The 21569-nt window shown below is 43.7% G+C and overlaps 1 protein-coding gene across 1 annotated transcript in view; it reads left to right on the top strand.

The window, feature by feature from the left end:
* LOC137305760 (SUN domain-containing protein 2-like) overlaps positions 1–21569 on the top strand; it is a 94845-nt gene that overhangs the window by 44046 nt on the left and 29230 nt on the right. Inside the window, exons 12-15 of the mRNA XM_067974710.1 lie at positions 2335–2497; positions 7350–7589; positions 8061–8145; positions 16125–16240. Of these exons, the coding sequence (XP_067830811.1) occupies positions 2335–2497; positions 7350–7589; positions 8061–8145; positions 16125–16240 (604 nt within the window). The remainder of the gene's footprint in view (positions 1–2334; positions 2498–7349; positions 7590–8060; positions 8146–16124; positions 16241–21569) is intronic.

Genomic DNA, 21569 nt, shown 5'->3' with positions numbered 1-21569 from the left:
TTGATTCGACATCTTGATCTTCTGAGCCAAGATCATTTCTCACTATTATACCAATTTCACCCTTTTATTAACAGAGCTACCCCACCACCTTTTACCTTTTTTCTTATCCTTCCAAATTGTTAAATAACCCTGAATATTTAGCTCCCAACCTTGGTCACCTTGCAACCACGTCTCTGTAATGGCCACGAGATCATATCCATTTGTTCCTATTTGTGCCGTCAATTCATCTATCTTTGCGCGCAGCATTCGCAATTTCAGATAAAGAACCTTTGATTTTGTCTTTTTACCATTCTTTCCTACCCTGGCCCCATTTGCTAGTGCACTCTTACGTTTGTACGCTCCGTCCCTTCCTGACACACTGTTTATCATTATCCCCATCACTTTCTTATACTACTTCCTTGTCTTTTCTCTTTATCAATCTAAACTTCGCCCCACCTGAGCCCTCCTCTTCCCCCCCCCCCCCCCCATTTAGTTTAAAGCCTTCTCTACCGCCCTAGTTATTCAGTTTGCCAGAACACTGGTCCCAGCATGGTTCAGGTGAAGCCCGTCCCAATGGAACAGCTCCCTCTTTTCCCAGTACTGGTGCCAGTGCCCCATGAATCGAAACCCACTTCTCCCACACCAATCATTGAGCCACGCATTCATCTCTCTGATCTGATTTACCCTGTGCCAATTTGCTCGTGGCTCAGGTAATAATCTGGAGATTATCACCTTTTGTGGTTCTGCTTTTTAATTTAGTCCCTAGTTGCTCAAACTCCCTCAGCAGAACCTCTTTCTTAGTCCTACCTATGTCATTGGTACCTACGTGGACCACGACAACTGGATCCTCCCCCTCCCACTCCAAGTTTCTCTCCAGCCCTGAGGAGATGTCCTTAACCCTGGCACCGGGTAGGCAACACAGCCTTCGGGACTCTCTCTCTTGGCTGCAGAGAACAGTATCTATCCCTTTAACTATACTGTCGCCTACTACAACCACATTCCTTTTTACTCCCGCCACTTGAATGGTGCCGTGGCCAGTTTGCTCATCCTCCCTGCAGTCCCTGCACTCGTCCACAAGGGCTGCAAGAACCTCGTATCTATTGGACAAGTGCAGAGGCCGAGGCTTCTGCAATGCTACCCCCTGGACCCCCGTACCTGCCTCACTTGCAGTCACACCCTCCTGTCCCTGACCACGTGCCAATTCTACAGTATTTAGTCTAAGGGGCGTGACTGCCTTCTGGATCAAAGTGTCCAGGTAACTTTCTCCCTCCCTGATGCCTCACAATGTCTGCTGCTCGAACTCCAGCTCCTCAACTCTGAGCCGAAGTTCCTCGAGCTGCAGACACTTACCAAGATGTAGTCACCCTGGACAAAACTGTCCAGTAGCTCCCACATATTGCAGCTGCAACACATCTCCTGCCCTGACATAACTCTTTTATTTATTTAATTGATTACTACAATGCCAATCAAATTATTTTTAGGTTGAACCAAGTACTGGCCTTGTTTAATTTATTAAATTAAGTTTAATTTTTTTTTTAAAGTTTAGTTTCATGCTATAAATTACTTCGTCCTAAAGAAGAAAACAGAAGAGATACACTCCACCAACCACACTGCAGTTTGGTTTTGTTGTTGCTGTGGCCCGCTCTCGGTACGCTCCTCTCTGCTGTCTAAACAAATACACCTCACCCCTTACTGCACCAAATCCCCTCACTCACCAAATTCCCAATTATAAACTCTGTCAAAACCAGACTCCGTCGATAGCTGCTACTCCATGCTCCCTCGCTTATTAGCCCATACTTTTCTAAGTGCCAATTACTTTTGTCTCAGATTACTGTGTCTCAAAATTTCCCCACCACCAACGTTAGGTTGACTGGCCTGTAGTTGCCGGGTTTATCACTCTCCCCTTTGGGCTGTCAGCTGCAGTGTCAGGAGCTGCCTTAAAAATGCCACATGCAGTGTAGCGGGATAAACAAGTCCTTCTCCAGCTGACCCTGAATTGGAACAGCACAACTTGGTACTGTCCAGCTGGTCACGAACATTTCCAGCCAATTGTTCTGTCTATATTTGGAGCAATGCCAATAGAACAGTGCCTGTGAGAGTGCAGCTCTGTATGTGAGCTTTTTAGTGGCTGGATTGTGAAACAGAATACTGTCCTTCTCTGGCCAAGTCAGTAGTTGCCTTCTTGCAGGCTTGCAGAATTAATGAATCAACTCACAGGAATACTTCTTAAAAAAAAAACTACAGTTTGTCCGCTCGATTCCGAGGTAACTAGCCAAATGCTGCGGGGTGTGTAAACTGCTCTTATTTATCTGTTTTACCTCATGTTCTCTGACTGTTTCTTTTATTTGTCCTCAGTAGTGTGACTGATGAGCAGAGAACGCTACTGTCTGCACTGAACCAACTGGAAGAACAGCTCAGCCAAACCCAGCTTGAGCTGATAAACATGCATACTGCACAAAGGAACATGGCATCAAACATGGAAACATTGAGTAGCCGGATTGAAAGTATGAAGGACAATGTGAGTCAATCAAATAGTTACTGCTTTTATTTAAACTGAAAACGATCAAAACTGTGTTAGTGACCCATTCTAGACTGGAGATAGGAGCCTAGTCAAAGCGGTTAAAGTCTGGAAGTAAACTGTTTTTGGAGTGTTTTTGTGTGGTGAAGTAATCCAGTTATACAAGAGTGGGAGGCACTGTGTGCTAGACTGAGTCTAACTAAAATCACAGAGGGCTCAGAACTGTGACTGAAACCTGAAAACATCAGGAAACATAGAAAATAGGAGCAAGAGTCGGCCATTCGGGCCTGCTCCACCATTCAAAATGATCATGGCTGATCGTCTAACTCAGTACCCTGTTCCTGCTTTCTCCCCATATCCCTTTAGCATTAAAAAAAATATATCTATCTCCTTCTTGAATATATTTAATGACTTGGCCTCCACTGCCTTCTGTGGTAGAGAATTCTACAGGTTCACCACCCTGAGTGAAGAAATTTCTCCTCATCTCTGTTCTAAATGGCATACCCTTTATCCTGAGTCTGTGACCCCTAGTTCTGGACTCCCCAGCCATCGGGAACATCCTCCCTGCATTTAGTCTGTCTAGTCCTGTTAGAATTTTATATGTTTCGATGAGATCACCTCTCATTCTTCTAAACTCTAATGAATATAGGCCAAGTCGACCCAATCTCTCTTCATACGTCAGTCCTGCCATCTCAGGAATCAGTCTGGTAAACCTTCGTTGCACTCCCTCCGTGGCAAGGACATCCTTCCTCCGATAAGGAGACCAAAACTGCACACAATACTCCAGATGTGGTCTCACCAAGGCCCTGTACAACTGCAGTAAGAAATCCCTGCTCCTGTACTCAAATCCTCTTGCAATGTAGGCCAACATACCATTCGCCTTCCTAACTGTTTGCTGCACCTGAATGCTCGCTTTCAGTGAATGGTGTACAAGGACACCCAGGTCTCATTGCATCTCCTCTTTTCCCAATCTATCACCATTCAGATAATAATCTGCCTTTCTGTTTTTACAACCGGAGTGGATAACCTCACATTTATCCACATTATACTGCATCTGCCATGTTCTTGCCCACTCAACCAACTTGTCTAAATCACATTGGAGCCTCTTTGCATCCTCCTCACAGCTCACATTCCACCCCAACTTTGTGGCATCTGCAAACTTGGAAATGTTACATTTAGTTCCCTCATCCAAATCATTGATATATATTGTGAATAGCTGGGGCCCAAGCACTGATCCCTGTGGTACCCCACTAGTCACTGCCTGCCACCTGGAAAAAGACCCATTTATTCCTACTCTCTGTTTCCTGTCCATCAACCAATTTTCAATCCATGCCAGTATATTCCCCCCAATCCCATGTGCTTTAATTTTGCACACTAACCTCTTGTGTGAGACCTTATCAAAAGCCTTCTGAAAATCCAAATACACCACATCCACTGGTTCTCTCCTATCTATTCTACTAGTTACATCCTCAAAAAAAACTCCAGTAGATTTGTTAAGCATGATTTCCCTTTCATAAACCCATGCTGACTTTGTCCAATCCCGTTGATGCCTTCCAAGTGTTCTGTTATCACATCCTTTATAAAAGACTCTAGCATTTTCCCCACTACTGATGTTAGGCTAACTGGTCTGTAAATCCCTGTTTTTTTTCTCTCCCTCCTTTTTTAAATAGTGGGGTTACATTTGCCACCCTCCAATCTGTAGCAACTGTTCCAGAGTTTATAGAATTTTGGAAGATGACCACCAATGCATCCACTATTTCCAGGGCCACTTCCTTTAGTACTCTGGGATGTAGATTATCAGGCCCTGGGGATTTGTCAGCCTTTAGCCCCATTAATTTCCCTAGCACTATTTTTTCACTAATACTGGTTTCCTTCAGTTTCTCCCTCTCACTAGACCCTTGATTCCCTAACATTTCTGGGAGGTTATTTGTGTCCTCCTTTGTGAAGACAGAACCAAAGTATGTGTTTAATTGTTCTGCCATTTCTTTGTTCCCAATTATAACTTCCCCCATTTCTGACTGTAAGGGACTTGCATTTGTCTTCACTAATCTTTTTCTCTTGACATATTTATAGAAGCTTTTACAGTCAGTTTTTATGTTCCCTGCTAGTTTACTCTCATACTCTATTTTCCTGCTCTTAATCTCTTTGTCCTCCTTTGCTGAATTCTAAACTGCTCCCAATCCTCAGGCTTGCTGCTTTTTCTGGCAATTTTATATGTCTCCTCTTTGGATCTAATACTATCCCAAATTTCTTTTGTAAGCCACGGTTGAGCCACCTTTCCTGTTTTATTTTTGCGCCAGACAGGAATGAATAATTGTTGTAGTTCCTGCACACATTCTTTAAATATTAGCCATTAGCTATCCACTGTCATCCCTTTTTAGTAAAGTTCCCCAATCTCTCATTAACAACTCGCACCTCATACTTTCGTAAATTCCTTTATTTAGATTCAGGACCCTAGTTTCGGATTCAACTACTTCACTCTCCATCTTAATGAGGAATTCTATCATGTTATGGTCGCTCTTCCCTAAGGGACCCCGCACAACAAGATTGTTAATTAATCCTTTCTCATTGCACAATACCCAATTTAGGATCGCCTGTTTTCTAGTTGGTTCCTCAACGTATTGGTCTAGAAAACCATCACGTACTCACTCCAGGAATTCCTCCCCCACAGTATTATTGCTAATTTGGTTTGACCAATCTATATTTAGATTAAAGTCATTCATGATTATAGTTGAACCCTTCTTGCATGCATCTCTAATTTCCTGTTTAATGCCCTCCCCTACATCTCCAGTACTGTTTGGGGGCCTATAGGCAACCCCCACCAATGTTTTCTGCCCCTTGGTGTTTCTTAGCTCCACCCATGCAGATTCCACATCGTATTTTCCGAGCCAATATCCTTCCTCACTATTGCATTGATTTCCTCCTTTACTAACAACGCTACCCCACGTCCTTTCCCTTTTTGCTTGTCCTTCCTAAATATTGAATACCCCTAGTTGTTCAGTTCCCATTCTTGGTCACGCTGCAGCCATGTCTCCGTAATCACAACTATATCATTACCGTTAATATCTATCTGCGCTGTTAATTCATCTAGCTTATTGCGAATGCTCCGCGCATTAAGACACAATGCCTTTAGACTTGTCTTTTTAAGATTGCTAGTCATCTTAGTTTTATTTTGCACTATGGACCTATTTGTTTCTTGCCCTTGTTTTCTCTGCCTTCCACTATTGCTTCTTCCCTTTCTGTCTTTTGTTTCTATCCTTGTTTCCCCCTCCTCTGTCTCCCTGCTCAGGTTCCCATCCCTCTGCCATTCTAGTTTAAACCTTCCCCAACAGTACCAGCAAACATCCCCGCGAGGACATCCAGTCCTGCTCGGGTGTCACCCATCCTGCTTGTACAGGTCCTACCTTCCCCAGGACCGGTCCCAATGTCCCGGGAATCTAAATCCCTCCCTCCTACACCATCCCTGCAGCCACGCATTCATCTGGTCTATTCTCCTGTTCCTATACTCACTAACACGTGGCACTGGTGGTAATCCTGACATCACTACCTTTTGAGGTCCTGCTTTTTAATTTATCTCCTAACTCCTTAAATTCACCTTGCAGGACCTCATCCCTTTTTTTAAACCTATGTCGTTGGTACCGATATGGACCACAACTACTGGCTGTTCACCCTCCCCCCTCCAGAATGCCCTGCAGCTGCTCCATGACATCCTTGACCCTAGCACCAGGGAGGCAACATACCATCCTGGAGTCACGTTTGTGGCTGCAGAAACGCCTATCTGTTCCCCTTACAATTGAATCCCCTATCACTATAGCCCTGCCACTCTTATTCCTCCCCTCCTATGCAGCAGAGCCACACATGGTGCCACGAACTTGGCTCTTGCCGTTTTCCCCTGATAAGCCATCTCCCCCAACAGTATCCAAAGCGGCATATCTGTTTGAGAGGGAGATTGTCCCCAGGGGACTCCTGCACTACCTGCCTAGTCCTTCTACTCTTCCTGGCGGTCACCCGTTTCTTTTCTTCCTGCGTAATTTTTACCTGCGATGTGACCACCTCACTGAACGTGCTATCCACGATAATCTCAGCATCACGGATGCTCTACAGTGAATCCACCCGCAGCTCCAGCTCCGAAATACAGTTAGTCAGTAGCTGCAGGTGGACACACTTCCTGCACACATGGTCGCCAGGGACACCGGTAGTATCCATGACTTCCCACATAGCGCGGGAAGAGCATATCACTGGTGCGAGCTCTACTGCCATGACTTGCCTTAGATTAAGCTCGTTAGTTACTCCCTTTAAGGAGTTTACTCCTTTAAATTACTCTTAATTTAGAGAATGTTAACTACACTAGGGACCTTGATTCATTTTTTTTTAAAAAGCTACTTGCTATAAGACCTGCAGACCTTCCCTTTCTTTTTACTTTAGTTACTGCACTGTAGAATGGAATGGTTGATGATTATTAATGAGATGGGAGGCTTTGGAAGAGAATGGAGAGGTTTGGGATAATCAGTAGCTCTATCTCAGCTAACAACCTCACTCCACTCACTGCATAAGAACTAGGTGACTCCACACATGTCCATACTCCTGATCTGAACCAAGACTCCTAAGTGACGCTTGGGTTGGGGTAATGGTGCCCCCCCCCCCCCGCCCCAGTTTCTCTTGTGTCCCTCTGAGTGTCTGGCCAGGTGTGCTGTGTAAAGCATAAAGGGACTGTAAATGATGGAAGAATGTGTTAAAATGCCAACAAAAATGCTTTTTTCTACAAGTTCCATAGTCAGTGTCTGTAAAGTTTGCTTCATTTGCAAGGAAAAATATTTGATCCTTCAATACCTATTTTTTGTTTTCAATTTAGCTGGAGACGGAAGTGGTTGATTTGATCCACAGATTGCTCTTTGGTCCATCAAAGGACAGCACATCCCTATCTTCAGAACAAGCACTAACATCGCAGTTTGTCCATCGCAAGGACTTAGAGGCCCTCCTTCATGACTTGGAGAAAAAGATCTTTGCAGACCTATCACGGTACCACGGCCAGACAGCAGAGCAGAACTCGGCCACTGTCAAAGCCACATTAGTTGGAGCAGGGATTACAGAGGTAAATTAGAAAGGAGCATTTCTAGGCAAGCAAGCAGTGCTTGTAAATCTGGGGCAGAGCATGAACAGCAGCATAGAACCCTTGCCCATCCTGTCTCGTGTGCTGGGCAGGTTCATGCTACTTGTGGTAGTTGCTGGCTGCTGTAATACATTGATGTAATAATGATCAAGATTATTTCAGCACAGTGCTAAATAGACCCTGAAATGATGAAGCCTAGATAAAGACACGTCACCATTTCCTTCATTTTAATCTTTAGATTATGATTCTCTTGAACCTGCCTTGTTCTAATGAGAAGTATGTCATCTCCCAAATACACCTGTCCATTTTTATTGGACCTGATTGATTACAGTAGTGAGGACGGAGAATCATAAGGGGGAGTGTCGCCTGCCTCTGTACCCGTGCGAGGGCTCTGCACTGCACTAACTCCTCACTGTCCCAGAGTTATGCTGCATTCTCCCTTTGTGTTTACAGGAAGTTAAGAGTATTGTGGAACGAGCCCTGAAGCTGTACAGTGCCGATCAGATTGGAATGGTGGATTATGCACTGGAGTCTGCTGGTAAATATCGGACACAACCTGTATCCCTGGAAATTCAGAGCTTGCAAGTAAATCTGAGCTTCTGAGTGTAGCAGATTGAAAGTGGGTTGTAGGGTACCAGAATGTAGGCCTTTTCTCTTGGGTTGCCTTTTACAGGTGAATAAAGTGCTGATTTTCCAATCAGAACATAATGGCAGCGCACCTCGAAGTGCAGAAACACATCTTATATCAAACGTACATGATGCAGATCTCAAGAGTTGCCCAGGTTCACATAGTTAAAGAATGATTCATCTCTCCCGTGGATTGGGCCATGTGTTGGCAGCAGATTTAAAGAGCTGCTGCTGTGCCGTAAAGTGACATTAGCAATCGCAGCAGTGCAAGTTAGTAACTACCAAGATTGCAATCCACTGCTTTGCTAGAGTTGGTAGCAATGCTGCCAGAGCCGAGGGAGGAGGGAGGACTGTCCCCTTTATCAAGAGAACCCTGGGGATAATGCTGAGGGAAGTGCAGAAAGTGGGGGCTGCTATATTTAGGTCAGAGGAGTACCATCCTCCGATGTCTGCTGTATGTGTTGCCTGGGATAAAGTTACAGACTGTTGTGTTGCATGTGAGGAGGTGATCAGCACAGATGAGGATAAAAAAGTTCAAGATGCTGAGGCATTTTGCTTGTGGTAAGTGTATCCTGAATGTAGCTGTTCAAAGTGTAATGCTATGGAATGGCCAAACACACACACTTGCCTCAACCAGCTATATGCCTCATCAACATTTGGGAACCTTTCTTGCACAATTGCAAAGCAGTCTATATTAATGGGTGGAAAATCTTCTGAGGAAATATTCCAAGGATGTGCCTCACAGCCTGATGAAATTTCCACCAGCCCCTTGCCAGCCTCAAGCTTATTGGCTCATGTTTAGGGAGGCGGGTAGGCTATTTGCATAACAATGTCAGGACATTTCATCAATCTGTGAATGCTTGCAGGGAAGAGACACCTCTAACAGGGTAAAAAAATGTGAGCAACTGGTAGAGGTTCCCCTTCAAATATGATTTTCACCATCAGGGGCAGAATCTCCCAATCCTGGATGCTTTAGATCATTGGGCAGGAATTGGTGGAGCTCATTAGAGGGCATACTGCACCCCATTGCTGCTTTCCCTTCCTCCCAAATCACAAATTTAGTATGCACCACAATATCCTAGCACATCATGTATTGGCAAGTCATATGATACGAAGAGTATGTTGCTGATATTGTAATGCTTCTTGTTCTTGTATTTCCCTGGGTATGCATGATGGGGCAGCTTACCACAGCACAGCACATAGTGCCATTCACTCCACCTGCAGCAAAGACCAGCACAAGAATATCCATTCCAAGAGATTGATATTTAAACTTGGAGGAGGGAGCGCAGGTTTGAAACCCACAGCATGAGTGAGGAGGAGCAAATGCAGATGGTGGCAGAGCAGCTGGAGAGCCACCCTCAGCTGCAGAGTTCTGACATTGGTGCTATCCAGGGCCAGCATACAGGAGACAGCTGCTGTCTGAGCTTCGTCATTTGAGAGTGTACAAAGTACTCTGCATGGTGTTTCAGCTAGTATAGAGGAATCCTGCAGCCATCACATGTGCAGTGGTGTTTGACCACTTCACTGAATTGAAGTCCCTCTGCAGCAGAGTCCCCTTTAATAGAAGTGCAGCTGTGGGTTCTCTTGGATCATACTAATTGATGTTAGACCGTGGGCTTTTTCATGAGTCTGTCCCATCTGGATTCAGCAGGCTGGGCAAATGGGCTAAACAGCACTGACACATGCAGTCTGCTCACATGTAGATCACAGGGACATGGAAGGAGTAGGCACAGATGAGGGAGATGTTTCTCAGAGGCTCAACATCCAAGCCACCTAATTACTCCACTCAAATGACCTATGCAGAGCCAGCCCAGACAACTGATTTCAGCAATTGTGGGACCATCTCATCACCCTGCAGAAGGAAGTAAATCCATGCCAGGAAACACTGACATCCAGCAGAGAGCTACCTCATTTCCTTCTACCAGTAAGGTAGCACTTAGAAGGTGCACTAAAACAGGATGTGTTTTCCATACATAGTCACAAAGGGGAAAGCACCTGAGTAAATAAACACTGTTGGAATATAGAATCGTACAGCACAGAAAGAGGCCATTTAGCCCATCGTGCCTGTGACGGCTCTCTAAAAGAGCTTTCCAATTAGTCTCACTATCCAGTTCTTTCCCAATAGCCCTGCAAATTTTTTCCTTTTTAAGTATATATCCAATTCCCTTTTGAAAGTTACCATTTGAATCTGCTTGCACTACCATTTCAGGCAGTGCATTCCAGATCATAACTCGAAGAGTAGAAATATTTATATAGAATGTACAGCACAAAAACAGGCCATTCGGCCCAACAGGTCCATGCTTCACACGAGCCTCCTCGCACCCTCCTTCTAACCCCATCAACATATCCTTCTATTCCTTTCTCCTTCATGTGTTTATCTAGCTTCCCCTTAAATGCATCTAAGCCAGTCGTCTCAACCACTCCTTGTGGTAGCAAGTTCCACATTCTAACCACTCTCTGGGTAATGAAGTTTCTCCTGAATTCCCTATTGAATTTATTAGTGACTATTTTATATTTGTGACCTCTAATTCTGGTCTCCCCTGCAAGTGGAAATATTTTCTCTGTCTACCCTATCAAACCCTTTCATAATCTTAAGATCTCTGTCAGGTCACCCCTCAGTCTTCTCTTTTCCAGGGGAAAAAAGCCCCAGCCTGTTCAGTCTTTTCTGGTAGGTATAACCTCGCCATTCTGGTATCATCCTAGTAAATCTTTTTGCACCTTCTCCAGTGCTTCTATAATATGCAGTTTTATAATATGGAGACCAGAACTGTTTATAGTACTCCAAGTGTGGTCTAATCAAGGTCCTATACAAGTTTAACATAACTTCCCTGCTTTTCAATTCTATCCCTCTAGAAATGAACCCCACTGCTTTGTTTGCTTTTTTTTATGGCCTTATTAACCTGTGTCGCTACTTTTAATGATCTGTACCCCCAGATCCCTCTGCTCCTCTACCCCATTTAGACTCTTATTATCCAAGCAGTATGTAGCCTCTTTATTCTTCCTACCAAAAGATAATACCTCACACTTATCTATATTCAAATTCATTTGCCAATTACATGCCCATTCTGCAAGTTTATTAATGTCTTCCTGTATTTTGTCGCAGTCCTCCTCAGTATTAACTATATCCCCCAATTTGGTGTAGTCCACAAATTTCGAAATTGTACTTCTGATTCCTGAGTCCAAATCATTTATGTAAATGGTGAACAACAGTGGTGCCAGCACTGATCCTTGTGGAACACCACTTCCCACCTTTTGCCAGTCTGAGTAACTACCTTTAACCCCTATTCTCTGTTTTCTGTTCTGTAGTCAGCTTGCTATCCATTCTGCTACTCGTCCCTTGACTCCACATGCTCTGACCTTGAGTCATGAGTCTACTCCACTTTATTGAAGGCCTTTTGAAAATCCAAATATATTACATCTACTACATTATCCTTGTCTACCTTTTCTGTTACTACTTCAAAGAATTCAAAAAAGTTGGTCAAGAATGATCTTCCCTGTTGAAATCCATGCTGACTATTCTTTATTATATTTTCGGTTTTTGATGTTTTTTCATCACATCTTTGAGAGAGGATTCCATTATCTTTCCTACCTCCAAAATTAAGCTAATTGGTCCATAGTTCCGTGGACTTGTTCTATCTCCCTTTTTTAAATACAGGAATCACATTAGCTGTCCCACATGTCCTCTGGTACTATTTACTTTTTCTAATGAATTTTTTTATATATTTGTAATAGTGCCTCTGCTATCTCTTCCCTAACCTATTTTAATAGACATGGATGCAATCCATCTGGACCAGGGGTTTTAGCCCCTCTAAGTTTGATTAGTTTATCAATTATCTTCCCCCATTTCTACTTTAAATGTCTTTATATCTTTTTTGATCTCTTCTTAGATCATGCCCATCATGTTTGCCTCAGTATTGACCAGGGAGACTAAGTAATTATTTAATATTTCTGCCATTTCAGTATCATTACCTGTGAGTTTACCGTGCATATCCCTTGATGGCCCTATCCCTATCCTAATTTTTCTTTGTTATTTATGTGTCTGTAGAATACTTCACTTTTTTTTATGTTCCTTAATAATTTAATTTTGTAGTTTCTCTTTGCCTTCCTTATTGTTTTTTTGACTTCTTTCCTCACCTTTTCATATTCCCTTTTGTCATCCTCTCCTTTGTTGTCTATGTACTTAGTGTATGCCTTTTTCTTTAGTTTCAATTTTGCCCTTAATTCTTTATTTATCTATGGTGTGTCATTACCAGCTGGTGTGTTCTTGCTTTGTAGTGGGATATATTTCTCCTGGACTCTAATGATCACTGTTTTAAATGTTTCCCACTGCTCTTCTATTTCTTTGTTTGTCTGTAATTTTTTCCAGTTTATTTTCCCTGGTTCCATTCTCATCCCCTTAAAATCAGTTTTTTCCAATTTATTACTTTGTTCTTTGTCTTACTTATGTGCTTCTCAATCTTTATCTTAAAACTTATTATGTTGTGATCACTATTGCCTAAATGTTCCCCTACACTTACTTCTCTTATATGTTCTGGATCATTTCTCATTATTAGATCTAGCAGTGATTCCTCTTTTGTTGGGTTTTTACATTCTGACTAAGAAAGGAGTCCTGCACACATTGTAAAAAAAACTCCATTCCCAGTACACCTTTAGCTACCTCTTCTTGCCAGTTTATTTGGGGGTAGTTAAAATCTCCCATGCTTATTATTCTATGTCCTTTACTCATTTCACATACCTGTTCTTTATGTAGCCATGTTTCAGTTATTCTTACTACATCTAGTTCCTCGCTATGGATTATTGCCTCCAGTTCTCCCATTTTATTTTGGACGCTGTGTACATTACTGTACAGGCAGTTTAATTCAACTTTAACAATTATTCCTTTTACTTTATTTTTAACAGTCCTTTTACACTTCTGTTTTATAACTGTATTTGTTCCTTGACCGTTTGTTATCTTTAATCTTAACTCTGGTCTGACTTTTACACTCATCTCCTGTTTCTTTTATCTTTAGGCTTTTATTATTGCTACCTGATTCCTCCCCCATCTTGCTAAGTTTAAAGCCTTATCCTTTCTGCTTGGACTCTGGTCCCACTCCAGTTCAGGTGGAGACCCTCCTACAGCAGTACAGCTCCTTCCTATCCCAGTACTGGTGTCAGTCCTATGAAATGGAACCCCTCCTTCCCACACCATCTTTCAGCCACACATTCACCTTTCTGATCTGCCTATCCCTATGCCAACTAGCACATGGCTCAGGTAATAATCGAAAGATTACCACCCCTGGGATCCTGCTTTTTAATTTATCTTCAGATATTTCCTAAGCAGGACCTCCACCTTCTTCCTTATGTCATTGGTGCCGACATGGACCACCACAACTGGATCCTCCCCCCTCCCTTTCCAAGTTCCTCTCTAGTTGCTCCGAGATATCCTTTACCGTTACACCTCCTGGACTCTTGATCGCAGACTCGCCTCCCCCTCCCAGGCTTTTCATCTTAAATCTGTGTCCTCCAGTTACCAACCCTCCTGCCAGTGGAACCGGTTCCTCCCTATGTACTCCCCCAAAACTGCTCATAATTTGGAGCGCCTCTATTAAATCTCCCCTTAACCTTCTCTGCTCTTAGGAGAACAATCCCAGTTTCTCTAGTCTTTCTGTATAACTAAATTTCCTCATCCCAGATAACATTCTGGTACATCTCCTCTGCACCTTCTCCAAGGCCTTGACATTCTTTCTAAAATGTGGTGCCCAGAATTGGGCACAATACTCTAGCTGGGGCCAAACCAGTGATTTATAAAAGTTAAGTATAACTTCCTTGCTTTTGTTCTGTGCCTCTATTTATAAAGCCATAGATCCCATATGCTTTTTTAACAGCCTTCTCAACTGGTCCTGCCTTCTTCAAAGATTTGTATACATAAACCTTCAGGTCTCTGTTCCTGCACCCTCTTTAAAACCATTTAGTTTATACTGCCTCTCCTCATTCTTCCTTCCAAAATGCATCAATAATAAATAATTCCCCTTTATGCAAAGAGCTCATTTGTACTGGGACACAATTGTGTAGCAGGAGATGAACTGATGTTTATGCATGGGGCTGTGGTGTAATAATATTGTGTTTGGGGCCAGTTCACTGGGAACATGTTTTCAGCAATGTTTAGCAAATGGAATTATCCGATTTCTCCACAGGATCTTCCTCCCATCAGAGCTTCTCACTATTAGTCCTCATTTTGGATGATGAATATAGAAATGAATTTATTTTACAATAAATAAACTAGTTAATAAATAACTGATTCAAAAGAACTGTAATTTAATGTAAAATTTGCAAATATTTGTTTTTTTCATTTCAAGGGGCTCAATAGTATAATTTCCACTGAAAATAACATGTTCTATAAAGGGCCGTTTATTCCATTTCTCCAAGCTTTCTGCTGAAGTTATGGAGGGAGATTGGGAGAATGACTGCCGCTTAAGTATTGTGACTGGATTTAAAGTGATAGCCACCAAGCCAAAACTAGACAAAAATACTTCATTTTTATTACAGTAGGTTTTTACAGAAATGGCAACTGTGTAAAATGGCCCGATTTATATGCATTTAACTTGCAGCATCACAGACAGAAATGAGAGTTGCTTCTCTGGCTGGGTTCATGCCTGAACCCCTTTAACTATGGGATTGTCAGGTTACTACCACTGTAAACTAAGCAGCAGCACTTGGTAACATATTAACTCCATTGGGTTATGTTATAGGTATAATAAGACTGCACAGCTGAATCTGCTTAGCATAATGTAGCAAGCACGTAATCAAGGCTGACACTCCAGTGCAAGATAGAGGAATGCTACATTGTTGAGGTACCATCTTTTGGATGAGATGTTAAACTGAGGCTCCGTCTATCTGCTCAGGTGGATGTAACAAAATCATGTGGCAGTTCTAAACCAACAACAACTTGCATTTATATAGCACCTTTAACGTAGTAAAACATTCCAAGGCCCTTCACAGGAGCGATTATCAAACAAAATTTGACACCGAGCCACATAAAGAGATATTAGTAGAGGTGACCAAAAGCTTGATCAAAGAGGTAGGTTTTAAGGAGCATCTTAAAGGAGGAGAGAGGCGGAGAGGTTTAGGGAGGGAATTCCAGAGTTTAGGGCCTAGGCAGCTGAAGGCACGACCGCCAATGGTGGAGTGATGAAAAGCGAGGATGCACAAGAGGAAGTTCTTCGGATTTCTTGGCCAACATTGCTTCCTCAACCAACACCATCTGAAACATTGGCTGGTCATTCATTAATTTGCACGAACACATTTACACAGCATTTAGAGACTACAGCAGAACTCTGATCATTCATTTACTCACTGTGGGATATTCTGTGTGCGAATTAGCTTTCATGTTTACAAAACAACAGTGACTGCACTACAAAAGTAATTCATTGGTTGTACTGAGGATGTGATTCGCTAAATAAAATGTAAGTTCTTTCTTTACATCCAGCTGTAATTGAACACCTTTTGTAGTCCCTATATCACAGAACTTTGCTACAGTCTCTAAACAATGTCAATATGTTTGTGCAGACCATTTCCTGCAGATGTTTCTTGAAGAATTATTGGTGAACTTTGTGTACTTGCCTCTTTATAATAAACCCAGTGTCATCAACCCAAAATAAAAGAAATCTAACAAAAGTGCCCTGATGGGCACAACTAGTAAACACCCAAATCATACAAAAGACCATTGAAACTTAGCAAATTAAATCATAATATTATTGGCACTGTCTACTAAGCGCTCCGGTGCCCAGCGGTCGCGGAAGGCCTCAAGTGTACCGGCAGACACCACTTGCTCCTCCTCCAGGGACACCGGGCACGGAGAAACCTGTGGAATGCCCTTGCAGTTCTGTAATTTGTATGTTTTTCTCTTGTTAGGTGCCAGTGTAATCAGCACTCGCTGTTCAGAGACATTTGAGACCAAGACCGCTCTGCTTAGCCTGTTTGGAGTCCCCCTCTGGTACTATTCTCAGTCTCCAAGAGCTGTCATTCAGGTATGTATTTTTCAAACTGCAGCCCCTTCTGCTGCTTGTAAAGCACTGACTCCTGCTGGAGTAAACTTCCCTGGACATACACTCATTTTCTCTCTCTCTCGATAATGACCAGGAGCAGAAACCCTGGCTAATTTCCCCTCCATACCCAGGTGCACCAGGGCCAGATATAGTCCCCAACTATTACCACAGCCAAGATCAGCAGTTCAGCACAGACCAGAGCCTGAGCCTGTCACCTCCTGCTCTGGGCTCACTTAACCCTGATTGTTATGTAGGCAGTGGCTCATTTCATAAAATCACTGCAGTTCATAAAAGTAATGCACCATACGTGAAGCGTGATAAGGCACTGTATGAATGTCAATCTTTTCTTTCTTTTTAAACTGCCCCATCATGCATGCTAGGTCAGGTACAGCACTACTTTAGGTGCAGTATAAAGCGCCCTCTGCACAGTCAACAACATGCCTTAACCTCACTGGTGCTACTGGTGTGACACTTTCCTATTCCCCACCACCATCATCTCCTGAGTGAAATTGCCAGTGTTTGGCAGATCTTATATTTGCGTTACAACTTTCCAAACCCATTTCATCTGGGACCCTTGCAGCCAACAAATGGTCAGGTTGGATTTGAACCTAGATGTCAGAGGTGAAAGGATAGTGCACTAACTCACTGTAAATATTTTAATTAATCTCTCAATCCTCCTGAAGCTGCTTGTCTTCATCAATTGTAAACAATTTTACAACACCAAGTTATAGTCCAGCAATTTTATTTTAAATTCACAAGCTTTCGGAGGCTTCCTCCTTCGTCAGGTGAACGATGTGACGAAGGAGGCTTCCTCCTTCACCTGACGAAGGAGGAAGCCTCCAAAAGCTTGTGAATTTAAAATAAAATTGCTGGACTATAACTTGGTGTTGTAAAATTGTTTACAATTGTCAACCCCAGTCCATCACCGGCATCTCCACATCATGTCTTCATCAAGGCATTTAAGTGTAAGTAGATTGCATCTAGCAGTGTATGAAACAGGTGATTGTCTGTGAGCTGCCTGTGTTGCAGTGTCCCCCTACACATTAACTTGGCTGAGAGATAGTATACATCACAAAATAATATGCAGACTCTCTTTATTAGGTCACTTTTCAATTAATGAAATATTATTTACTGATCAAGAGTTTTCCAAGCTAATATTCCTGACTATGCAGTCACTAGCTGATCCCACACTGACTATATTACTGGCTGTGCAGTCACTAGCTGTTTCCACACTGAGACAATAATCGGGACAAAATTAATTTGGTACTTGGAAAAGTATGGGCTAATAAATAAAAGTCAGCACTGATTTGTTGAAGGAAATTCATGTTTGACTAACTTGATTGAGTTCTTTGATGAAGGAACAGAGAGGGTTGATGAGGGTAGTGTGGTTGATGTAGTATATATGGACTTTCGAAAAGCACTTGATAAAGTACCACATAATAGACTTGGTAGCAAAATTAAAGCCCATGGGATTAAAGGGACAGTGGTAGCATGGATACAAAATTAGCTAAGGAACAGAAAGCAGAGACTGGAGGAAAGTATACAATGGTGTTCCTCAAGAGTCAGTATTAGGACCACTGCTCTTTTTGCTATACACTAATGACCTGGACTTGGGCATAAAGGGTATAATTTCAAAAGGTTGCAGATAAAACAAAACTCTGAAATGTAGTAAACAATATGGAGGACAGTAACAGACTTCAGGAGGAAATACAGACTGGTAGAATAGATAAACACACGGCAGATAAAACTTAACACCGAGAAGTGTGAAGTGATACATTTTGATGGGAAGAATGAGGAGAGGCAATATAAACTAAATGGTACAATTTCAAAGTGGTGCAGGAACAGAGGATCATGGGGGTGCACATACACAAATGTTTGAAGGTGGCAAGACAAGTTGAGAAAGCTGTTTTTAAAAAAAAACATACGGGATCCTGGGCTTTATTAAGAAAGGCATAGAGTACAAAAGCAAAGAAGTTGTGCTAAACCTTGATAAAACACTGATTACGCCTCAGCTGGAGTATTGTGTTCAATTCTGGGCACCACACTTTAGGAAAGATGTCAAGGCCTTAGAGAGGGTGCAGAAGAGATTTACTAGAATGGTACCAGGGATGAGGAACTTCAGTTATATGGAGAGGTTGGAGATGTTTTCCTTAGAACAAAGAAGGTTAAGGGGAGATTTGATAGGTGTTCAAAATAATGAACAGTTTTAAAAGTGTAAATAAGGAGAAACTGTTTCCAGGGGCAGAGGACACAAATTTAAAGTGATCAGTAAAAGAGCCAGAGGTGATATAAGGAAACATTTTTTTACACAGCAAGTAATGATCTGGAATGCACTTCCTGAAAGGGTGGTGGAAGCAAATTCAATAGTAACTTTCAAAAGGGTAAATACCTGAAGGGGAAAAAATGTACAGAGCCTCGGGGAAAGAGCAGGGGAATGGGACTAATTGGCTAGCTCTTTTGAAGAGCCGGCATAGGCACGATGGGCCGAATGGCCTCCTTCTGTGCTGTACCTACTATGGTACGATGATATTCCTGACTGTCCAGTCACTCACTGATCCCACACTGATGATAATTCTACTGAACTGATGCATTGGGCTCGATGTTAGCAGGGCTGCGGGTTCTCGGCGGGGGTGCTATCGGGCACGTGGGTAACGCGCCCGGTGAAATTAGTCAGCTTCCCGCGCGATTGTAGCAGACAATCCACTAATTGGATCCACTTACCTGGTCCTCTGGGTTCCCCACTGCTGATCTGCGCGTCGGGCGGACTGCACATGCGCAGTAAGATCTGTCAGCTGGAGGAGCTCTATTTAAAGGGGCAGTCCTCCACTGACAGATGCTACAACAAATAAAAAAAATTACAGCATGGAGCAGCCCAGGAGGAAGGCTGCTCCCAGTTTAATGATGCCTCACTCCAGGTAACAATACATGGGGTGAGGAGGAGGGGGAGGATAGAGATCTTCCTCCTGGCGTGCGGGAGGAAGCGGCCTGCCTCTGCCACCAGGAAGGCATAGCTCGAGGTGGCAGAGGAGGTCACCAACGCAACCAACATATTGCCCACCTGCATACAGTGCAGGAGGCGCTCCAATGACCTCAGTAGGTCAGCCAAAGTGAGTACACGTAGTCTTTCCCCTACACTCCATCTGCCACATCACTGCCCCCACCCCACATCTCCTTCAGCACTGCCAACACTACTCTGTCTCATCACCCCTCATACCCACTCAAACCTCATCCTCATCTTACCTGCACCTACTCACCTCGCCAGTACTCATCCCGCCACTACCACTCAACCTAATCCTCATACAATCTCATGGCTCTATCTCATACTCACCCTCTCGTGCATCTCTTTCACGGCCAGCCTCACTCAACCTGCCACAACCTGTGCTGCAGCCACAGGGCATGCATCACATATGTGCAGTAGGCAGCGTAAGGCAAACGTGTCGTGAGCATGAAGGGGATGCACAAGGGTGTTTGAGGGTTTGTCATGGGTGTTACTTATATTGAATTTCTGACCAACTCACATTACATATTATATTGGCACCACTACTGCCATGTCTTCGCGAATCCTGTCTGGTTTGTGCAATAATGCCCTCTCCTGAGGATCACTGAGGACCCACAACTGATGCCACCCATTGTGTCACTGCAGAGTGGGTGTAGGTGTATTTGCAGGGCTCTTTTGTGCAGACGACTGAGAGACATCGGCGATGTCCCCGGTTGCACCCTGGAAGGATGCGGAGGAGAAGTTGTTGAGGGCAGTGGTGACTTTGACAGCGACAGGTACGAAGATGTTGCTCGGACCAGCCGGGAGCAGCTTGGCATGAAAGAGGCTGCAGATGTCCACGACTACATGTCGAGTGACTCAGCCTCCGTGTGCACTGCTGCTCAGAGGTCCAGGAGGCTGAGCCTCGGTCTGTGGACTCTGTGGCGAGGGTAGTGCCCTCTGCGACGCATCTCTCTCTGCGGTAGCCCTCCCTCCTGCTGTGCAGGTGGATGTGTCACAGCACTCTGTTGTGGAGCTCCACGTGTCAGAGGTGGATGGCAAGGCTGGTGATGCTGTTCGCCCTCCAAGGAGGTCATGACTGCAGCTACGGTGGCCCCCATCCGCAAGATAGGTACATGGCTCCAGACCCCGGGGTAAGTGTGCAGGTTGGTGACTTTGACTGTCAGGAGGAGGGTGGTGGAGGCCAAACTTTGTCCCAAGTGACAGAGTGGCCTCCTGCAATGGGTGAGGGTCTTTTCCCCCCCCCCCCCCCCCCTGTCAAATGGACCTTTGCAGCTGCCACAGGCTGACAGCTGCAACACGTCCATTTGAACTGTGAGTGTTTTCCCCCAGTGTGGGAAACAGTCCCAGTTTGCTCTCAAATCCCACCCCTCCTCACATAATCCCTTAATCAGGTCAGTTAATGACCTGAAATACCTTAATAAATACTTTCAAGTGGCATCCCGCTGGCTTTAATTGCCTGCGGGATTCCCACCAGCGGGGGCTGCGCGCACACGCCGGCGCGTCAGCGGGGAACCCAGAAGTGCGCGGGTTCAGGGCGGGCTCCGGTCCTGCTCCGGGATTCTCCGATTTTCGGAGCCCCCCCCCCGCCAGGAACGCACCCGATAGCGGGTGCTAAAATGACGCCCGTTATCTTTACATAAATGACAACTGTCCTCAAAGTTTCCAAAAAACAGTAATTTTCTGTATGAGGTGAGACCAACTGTTGGAGATTAGCGGTGCAGTGGATTAACACACTGTTCCCTCATCTCTTGGACTCAGTTTGATTTAAACTTAGGAGGGAAGTCTTACCCTAGGTCCCTGTTGGCACATGCTCACACCACAAAACTATCCATAATTTAGAACAAATTGGGCTAAATTGGCAATCTCACTCAGACCACAAAATGGAATGGACTGCAGAAAAAAAAAAATCACTTGGGCACAATAGTCATATTTAGTCATCCCCTTTAAGCCTGGCTTCATGTGCAATGATGGGACAGTGTAAAGGAAACTTTACTTTGTATTTAAACCGTGCTGTACCTGCCCTGAGAGTGTTTGATGCTGCCTGGTGTTAAAAGTGGGAAGTGTTGTGTCATTTTGATGAATGCAAAATTTATTTATTGATTCTAACTAAATGCTGTGAAAGTGGATTTTTTTTTGTTCTATTTTATGACACGCTATGTGAAATTTATAATCTGAGAAATGTGAGGCAGAGTTGTATATATTGCAATTGAGAGTTTGAAAAATTGTACTACTTCACTTGTGTGGTTATTACTGGAGAAAGATTGCTGTAAATACTGATATACTGAGAGGTGGGGTTGTTGAGTGACTGCA

The sequence above is a fragment of the Heptranchias perlo genome, chromosome 40, assembly GCF_035084215.1.
Source record: "Heptranchias perlo isolate sHepPer1 chromosome 40, sHepPer1.hap1, whole genome shotgun sequence".
NCBI lineage: Eukaryota > Metazoa > Chordata > Chondrichthyes > Hexanchiformes > Hexanchidae > Heptranchias > Heptranchias perlo.
Note: the sequence above shows the minus strand (reverse complement) of the source record. Positions and strands in the feature narration are given on the sequence as shown.